The sequence below is a fragment of the Fistularia commersonii genome, chromosome 2 (genome assembly GCF_037954325.1).
Source record: "Fistularia commersonii isolate RoL2024-O1a breed Wild chromosome 2, RoL_Fcom_v1.0, whole genome shotgun sequence".
NCBI lineage: Eukaryota > Metazoa > Chordata > Actinopteri > Syngnathiformes > Fistulariidae > Fistularia > Fistularia commersonii.
In genome coordinates this window covers 19,744,346-19,765,467 of record NC_141285.1, presented here as the reverse complement: position 1 = coordinate 19,765,467, position 21,122 = coordinate 19,744,346, and the positions used below count along the sequence as shown (strand labels likewise).

Sequence of the window (21,122 nt, the reverse complement as noted above, 5' to 3'; positions counted from 1 at the left end):
TGTTTGATGTTTTTCAAGGATCCATGCCGGGGATAAACCCCGGAGAGGAGTATTTTGAGAGAAACGGAAGGGGAGACCAGTCCGCTCAGGCTTCGGGGGTCCGCAGACTCTGCGGGGACTCGAAGGGAGTTTACTTTCTCTAAGGGATAGTTTTGATGTTTCACCCATCTGCATCGGACGCATTCACATCAGTTGTCTTTGCCTCTTGTGAAATCAAAGTTCCTTTCTTGTCTGCATTTTTTTGTGGTCATTGGCCTCCTTGGCAGCTAATAGTCTGGAATGTCGTCCTGCTTCTCTTCTCTATGACACTCCAAAGTATGATTTTACTCATCTGATATTTTCATATTTCCAGACGATCAAGTTGAGAATTTCGTAAAAATTTTGTTCTAAAATATTTTATAAATAATTATTTATTCTTATTTTTTTTTTTTTTTTTTTTTTTTTTTTTCTATTTTGATTCTCCCTCAAAGATGAATAGCAAATCACGCAGTTCTTCTTCTTACCACTTGGGGGTTCCGGGAGCCCCGTGAACCAGCCCAAGCTGCACCTGTGATGAATCAAATGGTGTTGACACTGTCAATATCTGATGATAGACAGGCATACTTGATATTGAAGCATAATCTATTTATCATGATCCTAAAGGAATGATCTTCCTTTCAAATTCCCATCGCTTGACATGTTCCATTTCATGATGCGTGCTTGGTTTGAGTGTAAAAAGATGTGTCAAGTTCCAGAAGTTTGGGAACTTTGGGGGTTTCAATCTGACTTTGGAAGCTGAATTTATAGTTGTACTTATCCTAAGGTATTTTCCAACAGAGGGCTCAGAGTGACGAGATGGAAAGCATCAACAAGCACATTAAATCGGTCAAAGACAAGGACGACGGCAAGCCACTGGATAAGCCTGAGCAGTAAGAGCCCGGCACTTCGCTATGCAAGCCTCATGAAACGGGAGTATTTCAGGGCATCCGTTTTGTTTTGTTTTTTTTCATCAGGTTTTTATTCCAGTTAACTCAGATTCCCAACTTCACTGAGCGGGTGTTCTGCATCCTATTTCAGTCAACCTTCCATGAATGCATCTCCTCAGTTCACCGCAAAGTAGAAATCCTCAAGAGTGTGTGCAAGGTGAGCCAATGGGATTGTTTTGTGAAAGCTCATTTTGATTCATTGGCTCCAACATCACGAACTCTGTATGTGTGTGTTTGTGTGTGTGTGACTGTCAGACTCTGGTGAGCAGTAAGTGTGTACTGCAGGTCCTGGGCTTGGTGCTAGCTTTTGGCAACTTCATGAACGGGGGCAATCGATCTCGAGGTCAAGCCGACGGCTTTACTTTGGACATCCTGCCAAAACTGAAGGACGTAAAGAGCAGCGTAAGTGTTTGCGTGTGTTCCAGTCCTGCGTGTTCTGACGAGTCACTTTCACTCTTCACTGCAGACTCACAAACTGTTATTTCCGAGCCAATAGCAGAAGTCACAAAACGATTCGAGAGATCAGAGACCAATTCACACTCCCTTCTAATTCACGGTGCGTTTAAAAATCTGGAATAGGAAACCGTTGACCCTAAAAATGTTTCTGGAATCACTTTTATAGTTCTGCTGGGTTTTGTTTTTGTTTTTTTTTTTCGTCTTCCTCGATCTGTGAATTTGACAGAGAAAAAGTTGAAAGGGATCTTCTCTGCTGGCAAACATAAGGGGCTATAGCTGAATGGATTTAGTGGAAAGGCCATTCTGTTTACTGTTCTAATTCAATATCACAATGGTCTCAGTCTGCCCTTGGCACTGCCATATAAGGACATGGTGGTTTGTGCTGTTGTGGTGGTGGACCGAGTAAGGTATCCATAAAGAACTTCCAACTTTGAGTTATGACAGCCAGTCGTGCGTGGCTGTTTTTTTTCTTGTATTGCTCTTCCAATGCCGTGATTTATCCCCAACTTCTAAGACTGCTGTTTCTATTATTGTGTGCCCCGCGCAAATGAAAACGTCCTGCTCCAAAATGATTAAATTAATAAATAAAGGGATTTTGGTTTATTTATTTAGATCTTTCTCTTTCTTTCAGGATAACTCCCAGAGTCTTTTGTCCTACATTGTTGCTTACTATCTAAGGCACTTTGATGAGGTATGTTTTGGTTGCTGTTTATTTGAATCGCTTTTCTGTTTTAGTCTGATTTGCTTAGAAATCCTTCCAGAGCTCTCTTTTCATCTCCCCTCTTGCCAGAGGATACCATGGCTTATCCTTTATCAAATTATTTATTTTCCCTTTCCTTATTTACGGCAGGCAGAAATCTCTCTCCTTCTCTGGCTTTCGTATAATTTTCTTTCTGTCTTTCACTCTTCATCTCCTGCGCCGCTTTGGTCTGGCTTCATTCAAACCTGTAGTCTGTTCATTGGCACGGCATCTAAAAGCGCTCCAATGTAAATAATTAAGTTCTCCAGATGAGATGAACTCAGTAGAGTGCTTCTTGCCAAAATCAACCTGTATGACATGGTTCCAGCGGTCATAATGGCCTCGCGGTAACACTGATGAAGAGATGTGTGGTGCACTTTCCACACCTAGCTTAATGGGAATTATCTGTTTTGAATTCAGCCCTAACATCTCAGAGATGTTTGCATTGTGAAGTACATGGGAGTCTCTCAAAACTTGGTGTGTATTATATATACACAAGAGGGCCCCTCTAAATGCCATTTTTTTTTTCTCTTTTTCACATTGGTTTGTGGTAGACATGTATTTCCGTGCATGAATGTGCGTGTTGTCCTGTACCAGGATGCTGGCAAGGAGACATGTCTCTACCCTCTGCCTGAGCCCCAGGACCTTTTCCAGGCCTCTCAGATGAAGTTTGATGACTTTCAAAGAGATCTTCGCAAGCTAAAGAAAGACCTGAATGGTAGAGTCATCAATCCGCACGCCGAAAATTCTCGTCGCGTTGAAGCAAAATCTCAAACGTTTAAATCGTGTATCTACAACAACCACGCCGGATAGTAAACTTGGCCACACTGTATCCAACAAATTATGGAAGGTGTCATAAAGTGTTTATAAAACCTTTGCATGGAAATGTATGTAGCCATAAATCATGTAATAATCCACATGCATATAGCCAAGCATATAGCACAATGGAAAATAATTTCCCCCCAACCTGACCAGCTATGGTTATGTTTAGATCACAGAGGTGTGTCAACCTAGAGATAACATCTGTTTGTTGTACAGACAAGAACCAGAAACAGATGTGCCTTGTCAGAAGTAGACTCCTGTTGGATCTGGTGTACCTTTTTACTTTCATTTTAAAATAGAGATCAAAATGAGGAACGGGAAGGGGGGGGGGTCACGGACCTTTCCCTACCTGTGTTCAGCATCCAAAAGTTCATCAGAGAAGACAAACAATACGCTTGGAAAACAAGCTGTTTGTCATCACGTTGCTCAAGACAGTGCCAAATATGACGGACAGCTCACTTAGGTTTATAGATTTTATGCTTGGCATTTGAGGATATCGTTGACTAAATACCTGAACAAACAATTCTGTGTTTAAAAAAAGCACATTAAAAAAATTCTCTATACAGCACACAGCATGTTACTGGCTCAAGACCAAAGTCTGCTCTGTAAATCAGTGTTTTATAATAAATAGCAGTTTTTATGCGTGTTCTTGTTTCTCCTGTACCGAATCATACTAAAGCATCATGTCTAAATGTGTACAGTTGCACGCCTATCAGTTACTGAAGACATGATTTTGGTCAAACGTTGCCCGATTTCACTCGTAAAGAACGAAACTTTATTAAACTCTGAGTCAAAAAGTAGATTTTTAACAAGTTAGAGTTGTATACCACCCAATCATTGCTATACAGAGGACCAGTTAATGATATGGATATGCAAAACTTAAGATCTAATTTCCTTGTATTGAGCAACGTGCCGAGCTTTGACTATATGAAACAGAAATGTACAAGGATTAGTCTGGCATTTGTATTATCTTTTGACAAGCCAAACTGAGCAGTTTGAGCGCTTTGGGAAACGCTCACTTCTACTTCTCTGTCTCGAGTCACTCAGCACTTAAAACACTTTCCAAGGACTGACGTGTCTACAGGTGGTAAAAAACGACTGTGTATTTTTGCACGGATATATACGTGCGCACATGTTCGGCCCGTGTGCGAAGGCTCGTCCGCTTGCAACCCGATCGACGATTCCCCGAACACCGTCTTTTCCTGGGCTTTTTTTCTTTTCTTTTTTTTTATGTATTTTTATGAATCTTTGCTGCTAAACCAATACGGCGTCCTGTCCATGTTGCAAAATATTGTTTCCTCAGCCATAACGACTCTTTGGGCTGTTCATTATTTGCAATTCATAAACATCGGGACGCTTGCAGGGGGAAATGGACTTGTGCCTGCTTCAGCCCCAGCCGCAGTGGCACATGGTGGACACCCATAAATACATCATCACATGTTATACCTGCAGAGTCTAGCTGAGCGCTCTAGCAGACGTGCGCTTCGATGACAGTTTCCCGAGGGGGGTTCCAATAGGTAGGCGGTGCCAAAATGGCCTTGGCTGGCTCGAAGGACATCAGCAGGTAGCACGGAGGATAGAGCTCATTCTGTACCTTTTCAGGAGGCACCATATGCTTTATGAATTACCATTTGCCCGATCTCGACCTTCCCCGTTCCCTCAAGCATCCTATGGCCTTTCCACCAGGTGGAGTTTGTGTATCTAATAAAGATTCAGCAGAGCGTGACAATAAGACTCTCCGAGGATCGGAATACTGGCCTTCCTGATTCCGGGGGTTGCCTTATTGGTCACCAAGGGTCATTAAGTCTTTGCTGACACGTTTTCAACAGAGATTTATCAAAGCAAGCTAAACCAGGGTAAAGTGCATGGCTTGATTTCTAATTAGAACACATAAGCGAGATAACATAATATGGTTCTAAAGTACCCCCCTCCCCTCCCCTCTTATGATCATCTGCTCTTTCAGCATGCTCAGCTGAGACGGAGAAAGTATGCAAGCTGTCCACCGAAGAAAACCTGCAGCCCTTTAAGGACAAGATGAATGAGTTTCTTAGCCAAGGTAAGCCTGTTATTTTTAGGACTTTAACCAGTGTCCTTAAAGGGTAAGTCTGGTGATATTCCCCTCTTTTTCCTTGTTGACGAATCCTGATAAAAGAATGAACCAACTCTCGAGAGACAATGCACGTCGATATGGTATTCGGGGCTGCGATAAACCGCCGACTGAAATAGTCTCCAACAAATCCACTTTTATTTTTGAGTCCCATTTGTTAAAAATGCTTGTTGCCCTGTTGTGGTGTTTGTTTTTTTCCATCTTCCGTGCAGCTCCCTATTCCACGGGGAGCATTTCATAACCAGAATGATTCGTCTGCCCAGACCTCGCTGATTTGAACCTTTTCCCTTTTTTTGCAAATGTATTCAAATTGATGGTTGTTTTGTCTGTTTTAATCTCGGGTATTTTAGTTATTTCCTGTATGATGTTTTACAGCCTAAAGCCAAAGTTATCAGTTATGTCCACTTACACTGGATAGTTCAACCTCATCATTTGACTTTAAAATCCCCTCTGTGTTTTCACATTTACAGTATATTGCCGTGTGATATGTTCCAACAGGTGTTTTAAATTGAAAATTAAACTGTTTTTTTTTTTTGTTTGTTTGTTTGTTTCTTATCCTGGGCACGTATTTCTAGCGGGGCAGAGCAGGAAAGCTGCTTTCGGAACGTTTCCGAATTGCGCCGTTGTGCTTCGATTAAACTAACAACAGAAATATGTTTGTGAGCTTTAACTGCCGGATCGTGGATTTTTAGGTCATCGTTTGCAAGTTTTATGCCGATGATACGCAAATGTGTCCCACTATATAAATAAGTCTTGTCTTCAATGATCGTCAATCCTATGTGATTTACTGATATCTAACCGTATTAATTTATCGGTTAATTAATTAAGTCTTTTATTCTTATTATTTTTTTAGGGCGCTGTATCCCATAGTCGTTAAACTCAGTACCTTCTTATAAATAATTGTGTTTTGTAATAAATCTGGCACTCGCACACCATTGATGTCTATTTGAAATCAATACACTCGTGTTGTGTATTGATCATTTTCTCCCTCGATTTCAAATGTTCTCCGCGCGTGCCACTGAAATGTCAGACTTGAAAATCCCTGAGTGGTTTAGAGAATATACGAAGCAGCTCATCAGTCAGAGTGATGTAAGACTTCTATTTCTGCAAACACATTCCCAAATCTGCCTCATGCTGTTTTGCGGTCCATACACACACACACACACACACACACACACACACACAAGGGTTCACCCAGTGTTTTTTCCATCGGGAGTTTGGTTTATTTCAGAGCGTATTGAATTACTCGCTGCCATTGTTGCAAGTATCTGCTTTGACAGATTATGAGTGTCCTAGGTAAGTAGGATCATAATCTCTTTACGAAACTTACTTAAATCCTTATTATATCAAATAGAATATATATCGCTTTTGTCAGCCTTTAAATTTAGCATGGGTTCATATGATTTTATTCGCGTAGCGCTCCTGAGAAGGACTTTACAATATATATCAGGTATTCAGGTATGACTGCGTCAAATCAGGTGAGGAATAACACATTTGTCCTGTATTTGAACCTGTTTACAATTATTCCTATGTTTCTTTTGTCTCTTAATTTCTTGGAAAGCCAAACAGCTGTTCTGTTCAAGTAATATTTTTTTTTTTTTCTGAGCGGAATGACGCAGGATGGAAGCCCCCAGTTGTCTCATTGACCTTGCTCTTTCACTTCTACGTCAAATAAATCCTCGCAGTTTCGTTAATGATGAGTCCTTTTGATAGGCTTGAGTCTGCAGTCATTCCAGGGATTGTCTTTTTGCCAGGGGTTCCATTAGTTTGTATGTTTTTTTTGTTTTTTTTTGTCATGAACATATTAGGTAATCGGTTCAGGCTTGGCCCATCCAAGCCAATCTTATCGAAAATATAGGAAATTATCATAGTCTTTTAATACTTAATAGTAGATTTAACTATACATAGTTGCATTTGAGTCCCTTTTGAAACCCACTTTGCATTTCTTTGACAATCTGATGCAAAAAGCGCAGGTCACAACACCCTTACTTTTGGAAACGACTTTTGTGGAACAGCCAATCAAAATTCCCAAAATGCGCATTCTGACAGCCCCAAATATTGATTCCTTTACCGTGAATATTTCCACCCCGCAATACCTTTTTAACAGTTCAGAGAAAACAAACGAGAAGATGGGTGTTTTTCCACTCTTCGCAAGGAGATAATCGTCACGGAGTTAACGCAAGATTCTCATTGCTTAAGTCTATTATAACAGTTGAGGCATTTCAACATACAAATGGAAGCAAAGAGAAGTTTGTTTGGAGTCAGCCAAAGTTGACATTGGAGTTAGCGAAGTTAGTCATCACGTGCCCAAAGTGATTATGTTGCGAAAAAAACAATTTCAGATTGATTTGAAGATTTACACAAGTCTCACACAACATCTCAGTTTAAAAGGGATTATTTGAAGATTGATGTACGCTGTGCTGACGTTTTGCTGGAATGACAGAGTTGAAGTGACTTGCAGCCTGCAGCAAATTGGGCAACAGATGAAACAGGCCTAAGGATTTAATGGGTGCATTGAGAACTAATGATATTTGAAATACATTTAGATCATATTATTATGATATTTAGATCCCGGGGCGCACCAACCGATAACTGGTATTCCCAACATTCCCAAAGAAACCTGTGTAGAGGGCAACTATTGCATTTTTTTGTGAACATAAAGTATAGTGGCATCCACCAGATGTTGTACGGTCATGCTTTTATTTCCATATTCTGATAGGGACTGTTTTTTTTACTCATAACAAGCCCATGTCATATTTTATAGAGTATTGGTTTTGACCCTGTCTACATTCAGCTGACTGTGACCAATCTCTCTGAAGGACTTTGCCACAGGCCTCTCTCCAACTGCTTTTGTATTCAAATGAGAATGTATAATATACAGCATATGTTCTTCCGCGGTAATGCTCACTGTCCGGTTTAAAGGAAGTCTCCAGATAAAAACCCTCTCCTATTTCCATCACTCCCCCTTCCTTTTTCCTCCATTGTGCTTTCTCTTCTGTTTAAGAGAAATATGGGAGCTCCCTCTTTGATGCAAATGACGAGGCTTTTTTTTTTTTTTTTTTTTTTCCTCCCTTCGGAGAGCAGAATGTAAGCGCCGTAACATGGACGTTTGACTCACATGGCTCCAGACGGGATTCTTGGGGTTCCACCGCCGCGGCAGTGAAAAAAGAACAACAGCCAAATGTCTTATTTTTGTTATTTCTGTAATTTTCAAAAAGCCTGGGGTTAAACTGTTTCTGGCTCCACAGATTTAACCGCTTTTGTTTGTTTTCTGACCATGAAACTAACCACAGAATAACAGTGGGAGCGGACTTGTTGGAGCTCTGCTGTTTGGTCTAGCTCGATTTTCCCCACTCGCTCCACAAATTCTCATGCATGCAGGCCTTTGATGGAGTCTTTGTGACTAGCAAGAGCACTGGCCATGTGATAATCTGTTTCTGATGGACATCAAGATTAGTAAAACTGATGTTGTGCACCCCTCCCGCCACCTTCTACAAAGTACAACTCCTTCTCAGAGGACAGAAAGTGTTAAAATCGACATGAAATTAGTTTGTTTTTTTGTTTTTTTGATTGTAGAATCAGCAACGGTGGGCCTGTCGACCCTGATCGTATTTGTCTCGCGCGTTTGTTAAAGCGAGGAGGATCAGCTTGCGTTTAATCCACTTTATTTGATATTTGTGGAAATAGCTCTGATGCTACTCCAGGCAGATAATCGTTTTAATCTTTAACTGGTTTTACTCAAAAGAGCGAGACGCCTGCACTTGGCCCCGTTCATGTATTTTCCCGATTTGTCGTAATTTATCGACGGAAAAAGGACAGCATCGCGGGCCCGCGCTGTGATTTAGAATTGCGGAATGGTAAAGCACAGCGCTGCTGTTGCTGGGTTTATTCGGAGATCTTTAGATGTTGCTCTGGCTTCAATTACACTTAGCAACCAGATATTCCAGGGATAAGAGCTAAACATATATTTGTGCCAGGAAAAATTATCTGTTCCATCTACTATCATTTCTGTCTTTGAAAGCCATGAGGAGGCTATACCGTTAGCCATATCTGATCATTAGATGGTTAAGGCAGCAACAGTGTACACAGTATTGACCTTGAGGGGACAGCGAAACTGTCGGAGTGTATATAATGTCTAACCTCGCGGCGATTATACAGCGGCAAAGTGGAAAAAGTCGACCAATGGGGGGGTTGAGAACAGCTGAACTGGATCCGGAATCCTGCTCTGTCGTATTTGAAAACGGGCTGCAAAATCAGCACTCGGATCTGATATTAGATAAGCGACCTGCTGCATTTTCCCGACCGAGGCTGTCGCTTTTCACTGCCGTTCCCGTACAGAGCGGTCACAGCGACCCCGATGGCCCCATGAGATAAGTGTCGTGGTCCAGGTGGAAATATCCACTAATGCGTGCTGTGGTGTGTAACTCCCAACCTCCCCACACACACGCACACTTCTCACTGTCTCCCTTTTTTTTTTTACTCACACCTCTTTTGCACACACGACACAGCCATCCGTCTCCATTGGAAGTAACTGCACAATGAAGCACTTGTACTACAATCTGCAGTACTCATTTGTCAGTTGTGCAACCGCGAACAACCCAACACTCAATAACTGTGGCACAGCGATGACCTCAAGGATGAGAGTTGATTTAAGTGATGATGACACGTGGAATCCTCCTGTGTACACAGGTTCTCCCCGAAGGTGACAGGAAACTCTGTGCTCCGTGCCTTTTTGCCTGTTTTTTAAAAATGTCTCCTCTTTTTCCAGCCAAGACTGAGCTCGAAACACAGGAGAAGCAGCTGGCAGACACTCAGAAGTCGTAAGAGCTTTCTTCGTTTTTAAAATTTCCTTCTGCTTCTTCTCCTACAAGATAGATCCAGTTTTATTCCACTCGCCGGGTTACGTAAGGTCCTCTGTCGTATCAAACCGATTCCGAGTTGTGAATATCAAAGTGGAGGCAAGGCGGGATGATTAAATTCTCCATCGCGGGAGGAGATACATATATTTTCACTACAGTCGAGAAATATAATCTTGCCTTTTTATCAATATTTGGGACTCCTTATTCCTTCAGTTACATGGAACGTGCAGGCCGTCATGCCAGGCCCTCGGTAGACGAGAGGCCCCCCCTGCGCGGTGTCTGCGTTGTTTATCTAAGCGGAGAGAGAGTAGACAGCCTTGGCTCCAGGCTTCTGTTACCGCTGGTGAGGAATGTGTTCCTATAGCGCACTCCAAACAAAGAGAGCCCCGACCTGTCCGTTGTGCTGATCCACGGCGAGCGGTCACACCATTTAACACTTTAACGTGTGTCACCCGTCCGGCTAGATCCGTCTTCGGTTTGCATCGCTCAGCGTGCGTTCACGCAAACCCCCATAGGGAATTATTAGTATTCGAGAAGAATGGCGAGGTTTAGTCCTGTGCAAGAGAGGTGTAAGGGATTTATTTCAGCCCCCTCGAAGTTAATCTGCCCCGGAAAACAAAACGAGCGAACGAGCGTGCCGCTTTAGTGGCGGTAATTTTGTTTAGTGTCCTATTATTCTCCACAATCATCGCTGTGTGTCTCTCACGCCACTTTTATATCTCCATAATAGCATATTATTTCAAGATAAACTTTCATATTTTGCATATTTCGGCCGCCGCTGGCAGATTTCACAGCGAGTGGCGTGGGTTCACTTTAACCTCGTGTTGTAATACGTCGTTCCGTAAGATTTTCACTTTTTCTTCCTTTGCAGCTTCTCGGAGCTGAGCGCGTCCTTCTCAGTCAAACCCAAGGCGGGAGAGAAAGAGGTCTCTCCCAACACACTATTCGGCGTTTGGCACGAGTTTTCCACCGATTTCAAAGAGCAGTGGAAGAAGCAAAACAAGTTGATGCTACAGGAACGGTGAGAATTCGATTTGAAAATAGACTTCTTAAGAAACTAATAGTTAAATTCTTTCCATCCTGCAAAGAAAATCTCAGTCGGCCTGTTTATTATGTTTTGTCTTTTCCGAAGGCGTACTCCATGACCTTTTTTTTTTTTTTTTTTTTTATACCATAATTTCACATCCATCGGTAATTCATTCACAATTTACAGGACATCTCGTGCTCTCCAAAGATCCTATCATATCAATTCAAATTCATGAAGGGAAAAAGAAGTGAAATGACCCAAATCTTTGTCCTCACCCCGGTAATGAAAAGAACACATGCTGCATCCAGTTGGCTCCCAGTGATTTGATGAATGGAAAGATATCATTGCGTGTGTCAACAAAAAGCAAATTGGTCCATTATGCCAACTGGAGATTGAACTGCGATAGTTTTTTTTTTTTAAGAGAAGAAAAATGTCACAAGCTTTTTTGCTTTTTCAGTAGGAAGGAATAAAAACTAATTTGACCGAATTAACTCTTTGACCTTTTGCCACAGGCGATCGTCTTTAAGAACGCCACTGGAGAACTGGAGATTTTTTTTTTTGACCCTCACCTGTTGCACGGGCATGCAAAAGTGCAGCCCTAGCATGAGCGGATGAATATTCGCTGTTGTTTATGTCGACGATATCAACATGCCGATTACCTTGGGCGGCGAAGCCACTGATACCCCCTTTGTCGCACTGAACTCCATTAAGTTTTTTCAAAGTATACGTACATGCTATTCGTAGCACGCCAAGTGAAGAATTCAAGGGCTTCCGATGTAGCCAGTGGATATCCGTGCCGAGACTTCCTCCCTCCGCTCGCAGTGAGGAGTTTATAAAGTTCAGGTCAAACGGTTAAACGTTTGGGATGGCGGCACCATCTCAAGAGTACGTTCGTGAGTTGAAACTTTGAGCCGGAGGCTGTTTTTTTTTTTTTTTTTTTCCAATTCCGGGAGAGATTGCCATGGTAAGCTGGGTTGTGCATTGAAGACCGTCATAACAGGTCACACTGATGTTCCGTGGGGAAAGGAAAAAAAAAATGGGACAACGGAAAAATAACACGGTAGCCTCCGGTTCAAAGGTGAATGTGACGATCCTCTCTGTATGATGCTAAAATGTCAGAGTACCTTGACTGGACTGCTGCATAATTTCAAAGATACAATGTGAACACAGATAGCCTAAAAGAAAAATTTGAATATTTATGTGCTTTTTAGATTTAAGACTAATGCTGTTACTCTTATCACGCTATTTAGAAAGTTCACGAGCACTAAATCGTCACCAGCTCCAACGTGATTGGGCAATTCACCTGGAAACTTGACTTTGTTTCTACCGATACTGCATTCGTATGGAAATAAACTAACCGTTTTATCGTCCAAGATGGTTACATCCAGCACCCCTTGTACCACAGTCTGGATGGTTTAAGCCGTACTCTTAAGTTGTTAACGTTGGGTTGAACCAACGTGAATGAGTACACATAGATTATTAATACTTGAAAATATCGAGTATCTTATTTTCTTTCCTTCTCAGGCTCAAGACGGCCGAGGAATGCTTCAAGCAGGCCAGGGAGAAGGCGTCCTACAACGTCAAACCCAAACATGCGACCGGAATCGTACGTCTACCTTTCTTTTTTTTTTTTTTTTTTATGACCCTTGTGTTTTGTTCATTTGTTCTTTGAGCCTTTTGTTTGCTTATTTCACTCAGCACTCCCTTTTCTGTTTCTCCTCCACCTAACAGTCGTACAAACACCTGCCTCCGATTGTCGGAGGAACGACACCGCCGGCGCCCATCACATTTCGAGTCACCTTTTTAATAATGCAGATCTGTTTTTTGTTTTGTTTTTTTTTCCTCAGAAAGCAAAGCTGGGACAGAAGATCTAAAGGGGAAAATGGAAAATGATCATCTCCGAGCCAATTCCACGAGCGCTGTTTGTACAATCTGACATGACACATCAGTCATTATTACAATCTTTATTTTTCTTCCAGTATTTATTTTCAAATGATTTAGAAGTGTTGCTTATTGTGACTTGTTCCAAAGTGGATATTAGGAGCATATGATATCACTTAAAATGGAATGGAAAAACAACATTCTCTGCCACCCTTTGATAACACCCCAATAATTGAACGAATTAATAAAAAAAAAGATTAAAAAAAAAAAGAAAGAAATGTCACAGCCAAAAGACAGCTTTGGCTGAGACGATTAAAATGAGCTGTTTGCCGGGAAAATGCTCACTGCATTCAGAAATTTGTAGCGCCGCAATATCTTTTGTACTGTCTTTTTATTTTTTAAATTTCTATACAATCCAAAGGCTAGTTCGAAAGCATGGCGAGACCACTTTGCCTTCTTCAGAAGAAAACCTCTATGAAGTCATTAATCTGCCAGTTGAAAAAGTGCCTTATCTCACTGAGGAGGATTCAAAAAGAGTGCTGTTGAACAATTTTGAGACATATCATTTGTAATTACATGTTATATGCAAAGAAAACAGTCTTACAGAAGGCTGGGATGTGACACTATAATCTATTGTGATCCTGATGGATGTTATTGATATTAGAGTTATGTTTTACATGGACCATCTACTCTGTAGTTAACCATGCGTCATCTTCTTAAAAGGTAATACATAACCCAGTGGTGTGATCCCTTGGAAACCTGCTTCTGTGTTATTAAGCAATACAATTAACTTGCTTAACCTTCTTACGCAAAATCCATTTGAGGGTTGTTTTTTTTTTTTATGTCTTGCCATCTTTGTTTGAGTGTGTTAACACCGATGTGTACTAATGGAGCAAGTGGCCATTTTCACACCAGATATTCTGATCTGTTGTTGTCGGGTGAACAAAAGTATAATTTCAGTTCAAAGTTGCTGCTGTGGAAAGAGGCCATGCAATAAGTCATTCATGTGCAATACTGATTTTTTTTTTTGACTGAATACGTTTTACCATTAAATATATATATTTATTAAATAAAATGCATACATTTTCCTATAAATTTTGCGATTGCTTTTTTTTTTTTTCCCTGTTCGATACTCAACCGCAAAACTATGTAGTACAGAACCGCGACGCCGCTGGTGTTTTATATGAAATAGATTTAATATACTTTTCACATACATACTTACACACATACATAAAATATACTGTTTATATTGCATCGCACCTCAGTTACACATGCTTTCGCTGCTGGCTAATTCCTGCTGTATAATTCAGCAACTTATACAGCCAGTCTTATTGTATGACCAAGCAGGTGGATGCCACTAGTGCTTGATGTGCTGCTTCACATAATCTCTTCCTTGACATCTAATAGGCCCTTTTAAGGAAATAAGGAAAATGACATTGTACTCAGTATAATGTTTCATTCGGGGGAGCGGGGCCCTGTATTCTGCACACTGCGTCATCGGAATAACTGACATACTAAATAGTACAGAGCCATAATAAAGTTTTATCAATTGCACCTGTATTTACCCTGCTATTACATGTCAGAACATCTGCTGTCATACAGGCCTCGTGGGACACTTAAGAGGTTCAGGAGAAGAAAATCCCTAACAAAGTACTTTTCTAATACAGTCAATTATAGGCGACGTTTTCCACAGGTAAAAAACACGGCCTCTGCCAGAAGTAGTTCCCGATGCTTTGTGACTCCTTCATCACAAAGGAATGTGTTGGTTGGAAAAACTTGTTCATTGTGAGCTGGCGGCTTCATTGTCAGTGTCTGTTGCACAACAACTTGAGCCAGTCCTTTTCAACAACAACATCATCTTGCACGTCTGCCGGTCTCCGAGGAAATCATAGCGGAACCTGCGTTTGTGTCGTGCTTATGTGGTAGAATGTCTCGCCTGACACGACGCCTGAAAGTTTAACTCAAAGCCACTCGTCGTTCGGCTGCCTCATCGCTATTTTGAATGCAGTCGCAAAGAGACCCGGAAGTCCTTTCACGTTCTTCCTCACAGTTTACCGTGACCGCTCACATCAACCGACATGCAGCGACACTGTTTGACCCTTTGCACCTTACGGTGCCTGAAAGGGGGCTGCAGATCGGGACATTCCAGCTGAACAGTGAGCTGCGTGATGCGATGCGGCCTGCAAAAGGAGCATGACTGAAACGGTTCCTGAACCTTGTTGTGGCTTTTTCGTCCCGAGCCAGAGGCCTGGCCCCGACTTTGGCCTTGGCCTGCGCTGGGGCCCATGTGACGAGGGATGTAGAAAGAGTTGCACTGGCCATAGCAAAAGCGGTTGACCACCGTGCGGCTGCGGCAGCCTTCCTCGCTGATTGTCTGGCGTAGCGGTTGGGTCTTGCACCAGTCTCTCCGGAGGTAGCGGCGCTCTGTTACAACCAAGGCCTCCCTGCTGGACGATAACACCTCGGGTTTCTGGTGCAACAGGCGATGACGTTCGGAGGAGAGGTTCCCTTTGGTCTTGTACGGGGACGGGATAGATCCCTGGGGCCGGGGCTTCTTGGTCTCTGCAGTGATGCAGAGCACTCCAGCCAGAACCACTGATATGGTAATTCTCCACAGCATTCTACAAGAAAAGAGAGCCGATTTAAAGAATGAAATGCTCATAATCACATGAACACAATCGGGTTACGCCTACGCCGATAGTGTTGATTCTTGCAACGTGTGATGAAACGCGACAGTCAAGCGGTTCATAACATGTAGTAAATCGTGTCAATCACGCCCCCAGTTGTATGCATTCGTGTTCAAGCACCTTCATGTTCCAGCCTTCCGGGCATCATCGAGGAAATGAATCCATCACAAACCCCCCCCCACCCCACCCCCCCCCCCGCATTTGCCAGCATCACTGTATCATTTCCTCTATTTGCTTTCCTCTCAGCTACACGACTCTTCCAAAAATAAACAAAGCCCCGCCATCAAAGGACACACTTAAACACCCATAACGAGAAAGGGAAGTTGATTTTATTGGTCCCGTCGCCGGGTAAAATAATTAGGGCTTTGCTTACTTTAGTCATGAACTATGCCGCAGATATGTAAACCAGCATTAGAAAGGCCCATCTGCATGCCATTAGGAGAAGAGTTTTAGAACTCCACAGTGCCCTTTGAGAGTCTGATCTTCTACTATGTGGCAATATACTATAAAGAAAAGTGAACTTAGAATGACCGGGGGTGTCCCTAAAAACCAATTCGCTGTCTCTATTATTATGCCACATCCGTAAAAATAGAGACGGATCAAGGGCAAACCGTCCGTCTGCCATTCAGAGCCGGAGCATCAGACTATTGTCAGTGTTTGCGCCAGCACATTTTTGACCATCACTCAAGCATCTTTTCAGCAGATGTTGCTCTTGACAAGAGTTGCATGACATAAAGTCAGAAATTCTTACAGAAAACCCAAACTGCCTCAAGGCCATTGGCCGCCCCTTCTCGCAGACTCCTCTTTTCCATGCAAATTTGTACGTTTGACGTCTCCTTCCTGGACGGACGACTCGCCTTGACACGGAACAAATTACTGTACCACTGTAATCCACTTTGGTCTTTACCTCCTTTCTCTGCCCTTGATCCCAAAGAAATGGAGGGTTGGTTCTTGCCTCTGCGAGCGCTCATCTCCGTATATCACTGTCCGAGTAGCACTTGCTTTAAGCTAGGCAGCAGCTGTTCCATCAAAAAGAAATGTTGTTTGACTTTGCACCAGGTTTTTCCAATAGAGTATCTGTCAGATTACGAGATAGGCCATCTTTATTTTATTATTACTATCTTTTTTTCATATCTCGTTGACTTTTGACAGCGTCTCATTCCAAATTCAAAGAGATCAAACAAAAACCCTACATTTTTTTTTTTTTTTGATCTATCTATATTTCACATATGTGTTGCGAGGTCACGTGCTCTTTGAAATCAAATTTTCATTTAAGGCATCTCGGGAAAAAATTATCAACGAATTATCGGGCAGGGCGGGGATGAGGGGGGGGGTCTCGCAAACCCAGCATGAGCGCACATGTGAAATTGTCACCGCACACATCCATCATCGGGTTAGAAGAACCCACCTCCCACCTCCAGCGTCCAGGGAGTCTTGAACCCATTCCATCTTCAGTCATCCACCTTCCATGTATGACACGGGCTCATTTGACTTCAACCCACCTTGTCTTTTTTTTTTCTTTTTTCCCCGCTGACTATATTTAAATGTATGCATGAACCCCTGCTCTGAAGAACAACCCAGGCTTCTGCCAGCAGGATCATGTTCTCTCCCTTCCCCATTCTCCAGCTATTCAGATCACACAGGCGCCCTGTGACTCTGGTGAGTCTTCAAAGCTCTGTTGACTCGGGAGGGAACGACCCGACCAGCTGTGTACATAGTGCAGGGCACCAGCGGATGACAGTCGGCAGCCAGGGCTCCCTCTCAACTCTTGACACGACCCGAGTACGATAGCTCTGCTCCTGCCAAGCCATCCTCATCAATCTCCACGGCGAGACAAATTGTGGGTTTGGGATAGGGATTCGAGGGGCTTTGTGTATGTGTGTGTGTGTGGTGGTGGGGCTGCTGAGGTGGATGGGTGGGTTGTTAGTGGTTGGGAGAAGATAGAAAGGGGGCTGGGCTGAAAAGAAGTTTCTGGATAGGGTAATGATCATTTACAGATCACCTCATCCCGCAGTTTCGCATCTTGGCAAATCTTTATTTCCTCTAGCGCCGTGTTGTAGCACTTCTCTGTCGCTCTGTTGTTTTCTCCAGCAGGCACTTACTATCCCAGAGTCAGGAGACAGAAGGAGACTGTGGTTTTTTGTGTTAATGCTGATACAGAAACAAACCGGACCTCTAATATTGTCCTCAAACACAGCTTTATGTTTTACCAGAACCGCAAATACTTTGGGGGGGGATACACTTCACTGAAGTGTGGCAGACCTTGGTTCCCAAAGTCAGACCTCTAATGAAATTAGAAATACCAGAGAGGCTGCTGAGCTAGACATAATCCTTTCTAAAAACAACCATTATTATCAGTGAGAACTTGTTGGGTTTCTGTTTTTCCCCCCAAAAAAACTTGCATTTTAATAAGGGTTTGCGTGTATACGAAATAGGTCTTTTTTTTTTTTTTTTTGCGCGGAATCATGTTATTAAAGTTGTAGGGAAATTGGCTGAAAATACTTTGGTACGTCTTTTGTTAAATCGTTCGAAAACCGAAAAAGGAATGACGCGCCGCAACAACGCCGCGACGCCTGGGCATACATGTACTTCCACTCACACGTCCTCCCAGCGAGTCTTCAAAGGCAGGTTAAAACAAACAAATCTTGATGCCTCAATTATTGGTGCGTCAGACAGTCTCATACACAGACTCTTAAGTGCAGTTAATTACAGTAGAACTGCATTTAATTCACCGTGCAGCTCAAACCTCAACAACACAGATAGCCGCACACACACATGTGCCCCCACACATCCATACGTGACCACACACGTGCGTGCGTGCGTGCATGCATGCGTGCGTACACACAGACAGACGCAAACACATACAAAGAATATAAAGAGGGGCAAATGAAATGTTTTCACTCGGAGCCAATTACAGGAGGAACCATGTCATTATCTGCATTTGTGGATTGTATTTTCCCAAACTGCGCTCGGCTGTTGCCTCATTAATGGTCGGGCGGCGGGCTTTCTGGGGGCTTTGCTGTGTAAATGTGTCTAATGCCAACATTGCCAGGAGGTTGCTTCAGGCAGTTTGGGCAGCCATTTGTCACCACAATCCATCTTGATAATGACTAGCAGCCCAGATATAATGCTTTCCAAGTTAAGTACTGGCAAGAATGTAAGGCAACTCCTCCACAACATAATAAAGTGCTTTAGAGGTGGATGGAGGCAATTAGAGCTGCTATGATACCACTGGGTTTTTCATTTCAAATTAGGATGACACTATCTATTGTAAAATGCTATGTCATTTTTTTGGGGCTATAATTGTCTAAAATTTAATAACAGCTTTACCACTCTCACCGATATAATCTAATTTTACTCTTAATTGAAGATATTTGCAGCGCCGAAAGAGCGTCAGATGTAATTTTTAACAGGTCTCCGGGAATGTTTGAGAAATCCGCAGCAGAATTAAGTGAGAGTATTAACATGTGGCGGCTACGGCGGTTCAGTGAGTTGTCTATCAGCGGGCTGATGCTTCCCAAGAATTTCCTTTTAAGCCACTTTTTTGATCACAGGGGGGATAAATGCTCGTTTAAGATTTTATCAGACCGGTGCTGAAGTGGCCAAAATGCAACATTAAGAGTGTCTACAGAAGCCATTTCCTTAAGTCTCTCTCTTTCTGTGTGTGTGTGTGCGTGTGTGTGTGTGCGTGACGGCAGACGTTTAACGCCAAACCTCCCGCACTCAAGAGTGCCTTCAAAGCTTCTATCAAACACCAGTCTTAAAAAAGCTTTCGCGTCACACAATGAATAGTTTTCTGTTTCCTAAAAAGAAAAGTGTAATGTGTCACTGCTAAATCCTCTTTGACAATCGGGAGCAGACTGTACAAGGTGGTGCAGTCACCGGAGCCGTAAGAGGGATCAGAAAGCAAACTCCCCACCACTTGCTGCACGCAGATTGCAGGGAACTCACATACACATGTGCGCACGCCAGTTTAGCATCAGTGAGACACATGACCGCTCATAAATAGGGCAGCACACGAGTGAACACATCGACTGGGGAAGAAAAAGAATAGAATGGAAAAGCGTGTTTACTCCTCACGACTGTGCGACCGCAACACTGATCCTTTTTTTTTCTTTTTCACTGGAAAACTGTCTTTTCATCTTGCAGAGACATACACAGCAACGCAGTCATCACTCACCGCCTCTCCCGTTAAACAACGTTAATTTCCCCCAGAACCCCCCGCTTATCAAAAAATTGTACTTTTATCCACAACACTTTACCATAACTTAAAGGTGGATATTTTTTTTTTACTTTTGTTGGCCCCGGTTGGGAAAACAACTCCCATTGCTGAGAGAAATGCAAATTAACATAACAACATTGCTGTATTTATTGAAGTTTTGACTTTCTGAGCAAGTTGCTTAATAATCAACTGATCCAAAGCGTTCCCATGAGATATTTCGCATCAGCACGCAAACATCTACGCCACACCAAAAACATTGTACTTTCACACAATATCCGGTTCTTGAAAGATATTCAAAATAAGCCAAGTATGTGTTTTGAAACTTCAATCATAAGCTGCGGTTTATGGATCCCCACGTGCATTCATTTGGAATTAGCGCACACAAGTTGTTACGGTAACTGACTCTCGGAGACGTCCCTTGCATGTTTTTTACATTCAGAAGACCACGAATGTTAAATCACCACCGTCCCGATCGCACATGACAGTTGGGAATATGTACCTCTCAGCACAGTTCACAGCAAAGACAGTAGTGTGTCAGGGATGCAGTCAGGGCAGGTCATCCACCTTCAGTGGTCCTTGCGTCCGCTTCCAAGTTCCTGTTTCCATGACAACATAATCTGTAGTATCCTCTGGCTTGTCCTTGCTCTTCTCTTTTTCTTTTTTTTTTCCAAAGTGAAGAGTCCAAATCTCGGCGCACCGTCAGTTTTCCATAGTCCTGTATTTCTCTGTCACGCTCTCTTTTTGTATCGCTGCCTGCCTGAGTTTGATGGCCGTTAAGCTCACTGAGATGTTTCAAAGTTGCAGTGAGAATCGAGGTCTGGGTTCTCGGAAGACTGTCTGTAGTCTTTCTTTGGGAGTGTTTGACTAACTGTAAAGCCTGCCTTAGTTTGAATCCCCACCACCCCTTTCCCTCCTCGAGACTGGGAGGGTTTTTTTCCTATTGGCCCTGGTCATTGCGCGAATCAACCAACCTTCACTTTTATTTAAGTCTGTCTCTCTACGCCTGTCTCTCTGCTGCTGCCGCTGCTGCTGCTGGTGCTTGAAGTTTTCGCAGAAATCTTTTTTTGTCAACTCCTTCACGTGTCAAGCCAATCAAACTGAGCTTCTGACAGTTGTTTTGTTATGACTTATGTTATGGAACAGTCTCTGCCTCTTTTTTTCCATTTGAATTTACATTTTTCAGAAAATGAGTTACACTCTGCATTCTCGGATAAATATAATGGCAAATGGTGAAGAAGTGACCTGCGGGAATATGAATTGATCTTATTGGCTTTACCCGCAAGCCACAAAACATTGTATGCATGTATCCTGACTCCCCTGGGGGAAACTGAAAAGCAACAAAATTCACATTCCTCCA

The 21,122-nt window shown here is 42.7% G+C and overlaps 2 protein-coding genes across 3 annotated transcripts in view; one reads left to right on the top strand and one right to left on the bottom strand.

The window, feature by feature from the left end:
• The window catches only part of fmn2a (formin 2a), a 37,522-nt gene extending 23,571 nt beyond the window's left edge, over positions 1 to 13,951 (top strand). Inside the window, exons 8-17 of the mRNA XM_086171860.1 lie at positions 817 to 908; positions 993 to 1,122; positions 1,221 to 1,367; positions 2,053 to 2,112; positions 2,758 to 2,878; positions 4,946 to 5,038; positions 9,858 to 9,909; positions 10,820 to 10,969; positions 12,500 to 12,581; positions 12,823 to 13,951. Of these exons, the coding sequence (XP_086027986.1) occupies positions 817 to 908; positions 993 to 1,122; positions 1,221 to 1,367; positions 2,053 to 2,112; positions 2,758 to 2,878; positions 4,946 to 5,038; positions 9,858 to 9,909; positions 10,820 to 10,969; positions 12,500 to 12,581; positions 12,823 to 12,849 (954 nt within the window). The 3' untranslated portion in view covers positions 12,850 to 13,951. The remainder of the gene's footprint in view (positions 1 to 816; positions 909 to 992; positions 1,123 to 1,220; positions 1,368 to 2,052; positions 2,113 to 2,757; positions 2,879 to 4,945; positions 5,039 to 9,857; positions 9,910 to 10,819; positions 10,970 to 12,499; positions 12,582 to 12,822) is intronic.
• An 82-nt stretch (positions 13,952 to 14,033) lies between these two features.
• grem2a (gremlin 2, DAN family BMP antagonist a) lies at positions 14,034 to 20,681 on the bottom strand. 2 transcript variants are annotated; one of them, XM_086171863.1, is made up of 2 exons: positions 20,265 to 20,681; positions 14,034 to 15,477 (listed from the first exon to the last, which is right to left on the bottom strand). In XM_086171863.1, the coding sequence occupies exon 2, from the start codon at positions 15,474 to 15,476 to the stop codon at positions 14,901 to 14,903; it is 576 nt and encodes a 191-aa protein (XP_086027989.1). In that variant the 5' UTR covers position 15,477; positions 20,265 to 20,681; the 3' UTR covers positions 14,034 to 14,900. The 2 variants fall into 2 exon arrangements, with proteins under 2 accessions (XP_086027989.1, XP_086027998.1); XM_086171872.1 differs by having other exon boundaries at positions 20,330 to 20,635.
• Positions 20,682 to 21,122: the final 441 nt, after the last annotated feature.

Excerpts from the sequence above, each read along its gene's own strand:
- grem2a (XM_086171863.1), bottom strand. The coding sequence starts at position 15,476 with ATGCTGTGGAGAATTACCATATCAGTGGTTCTGGCTGGAGTGCTCTGC.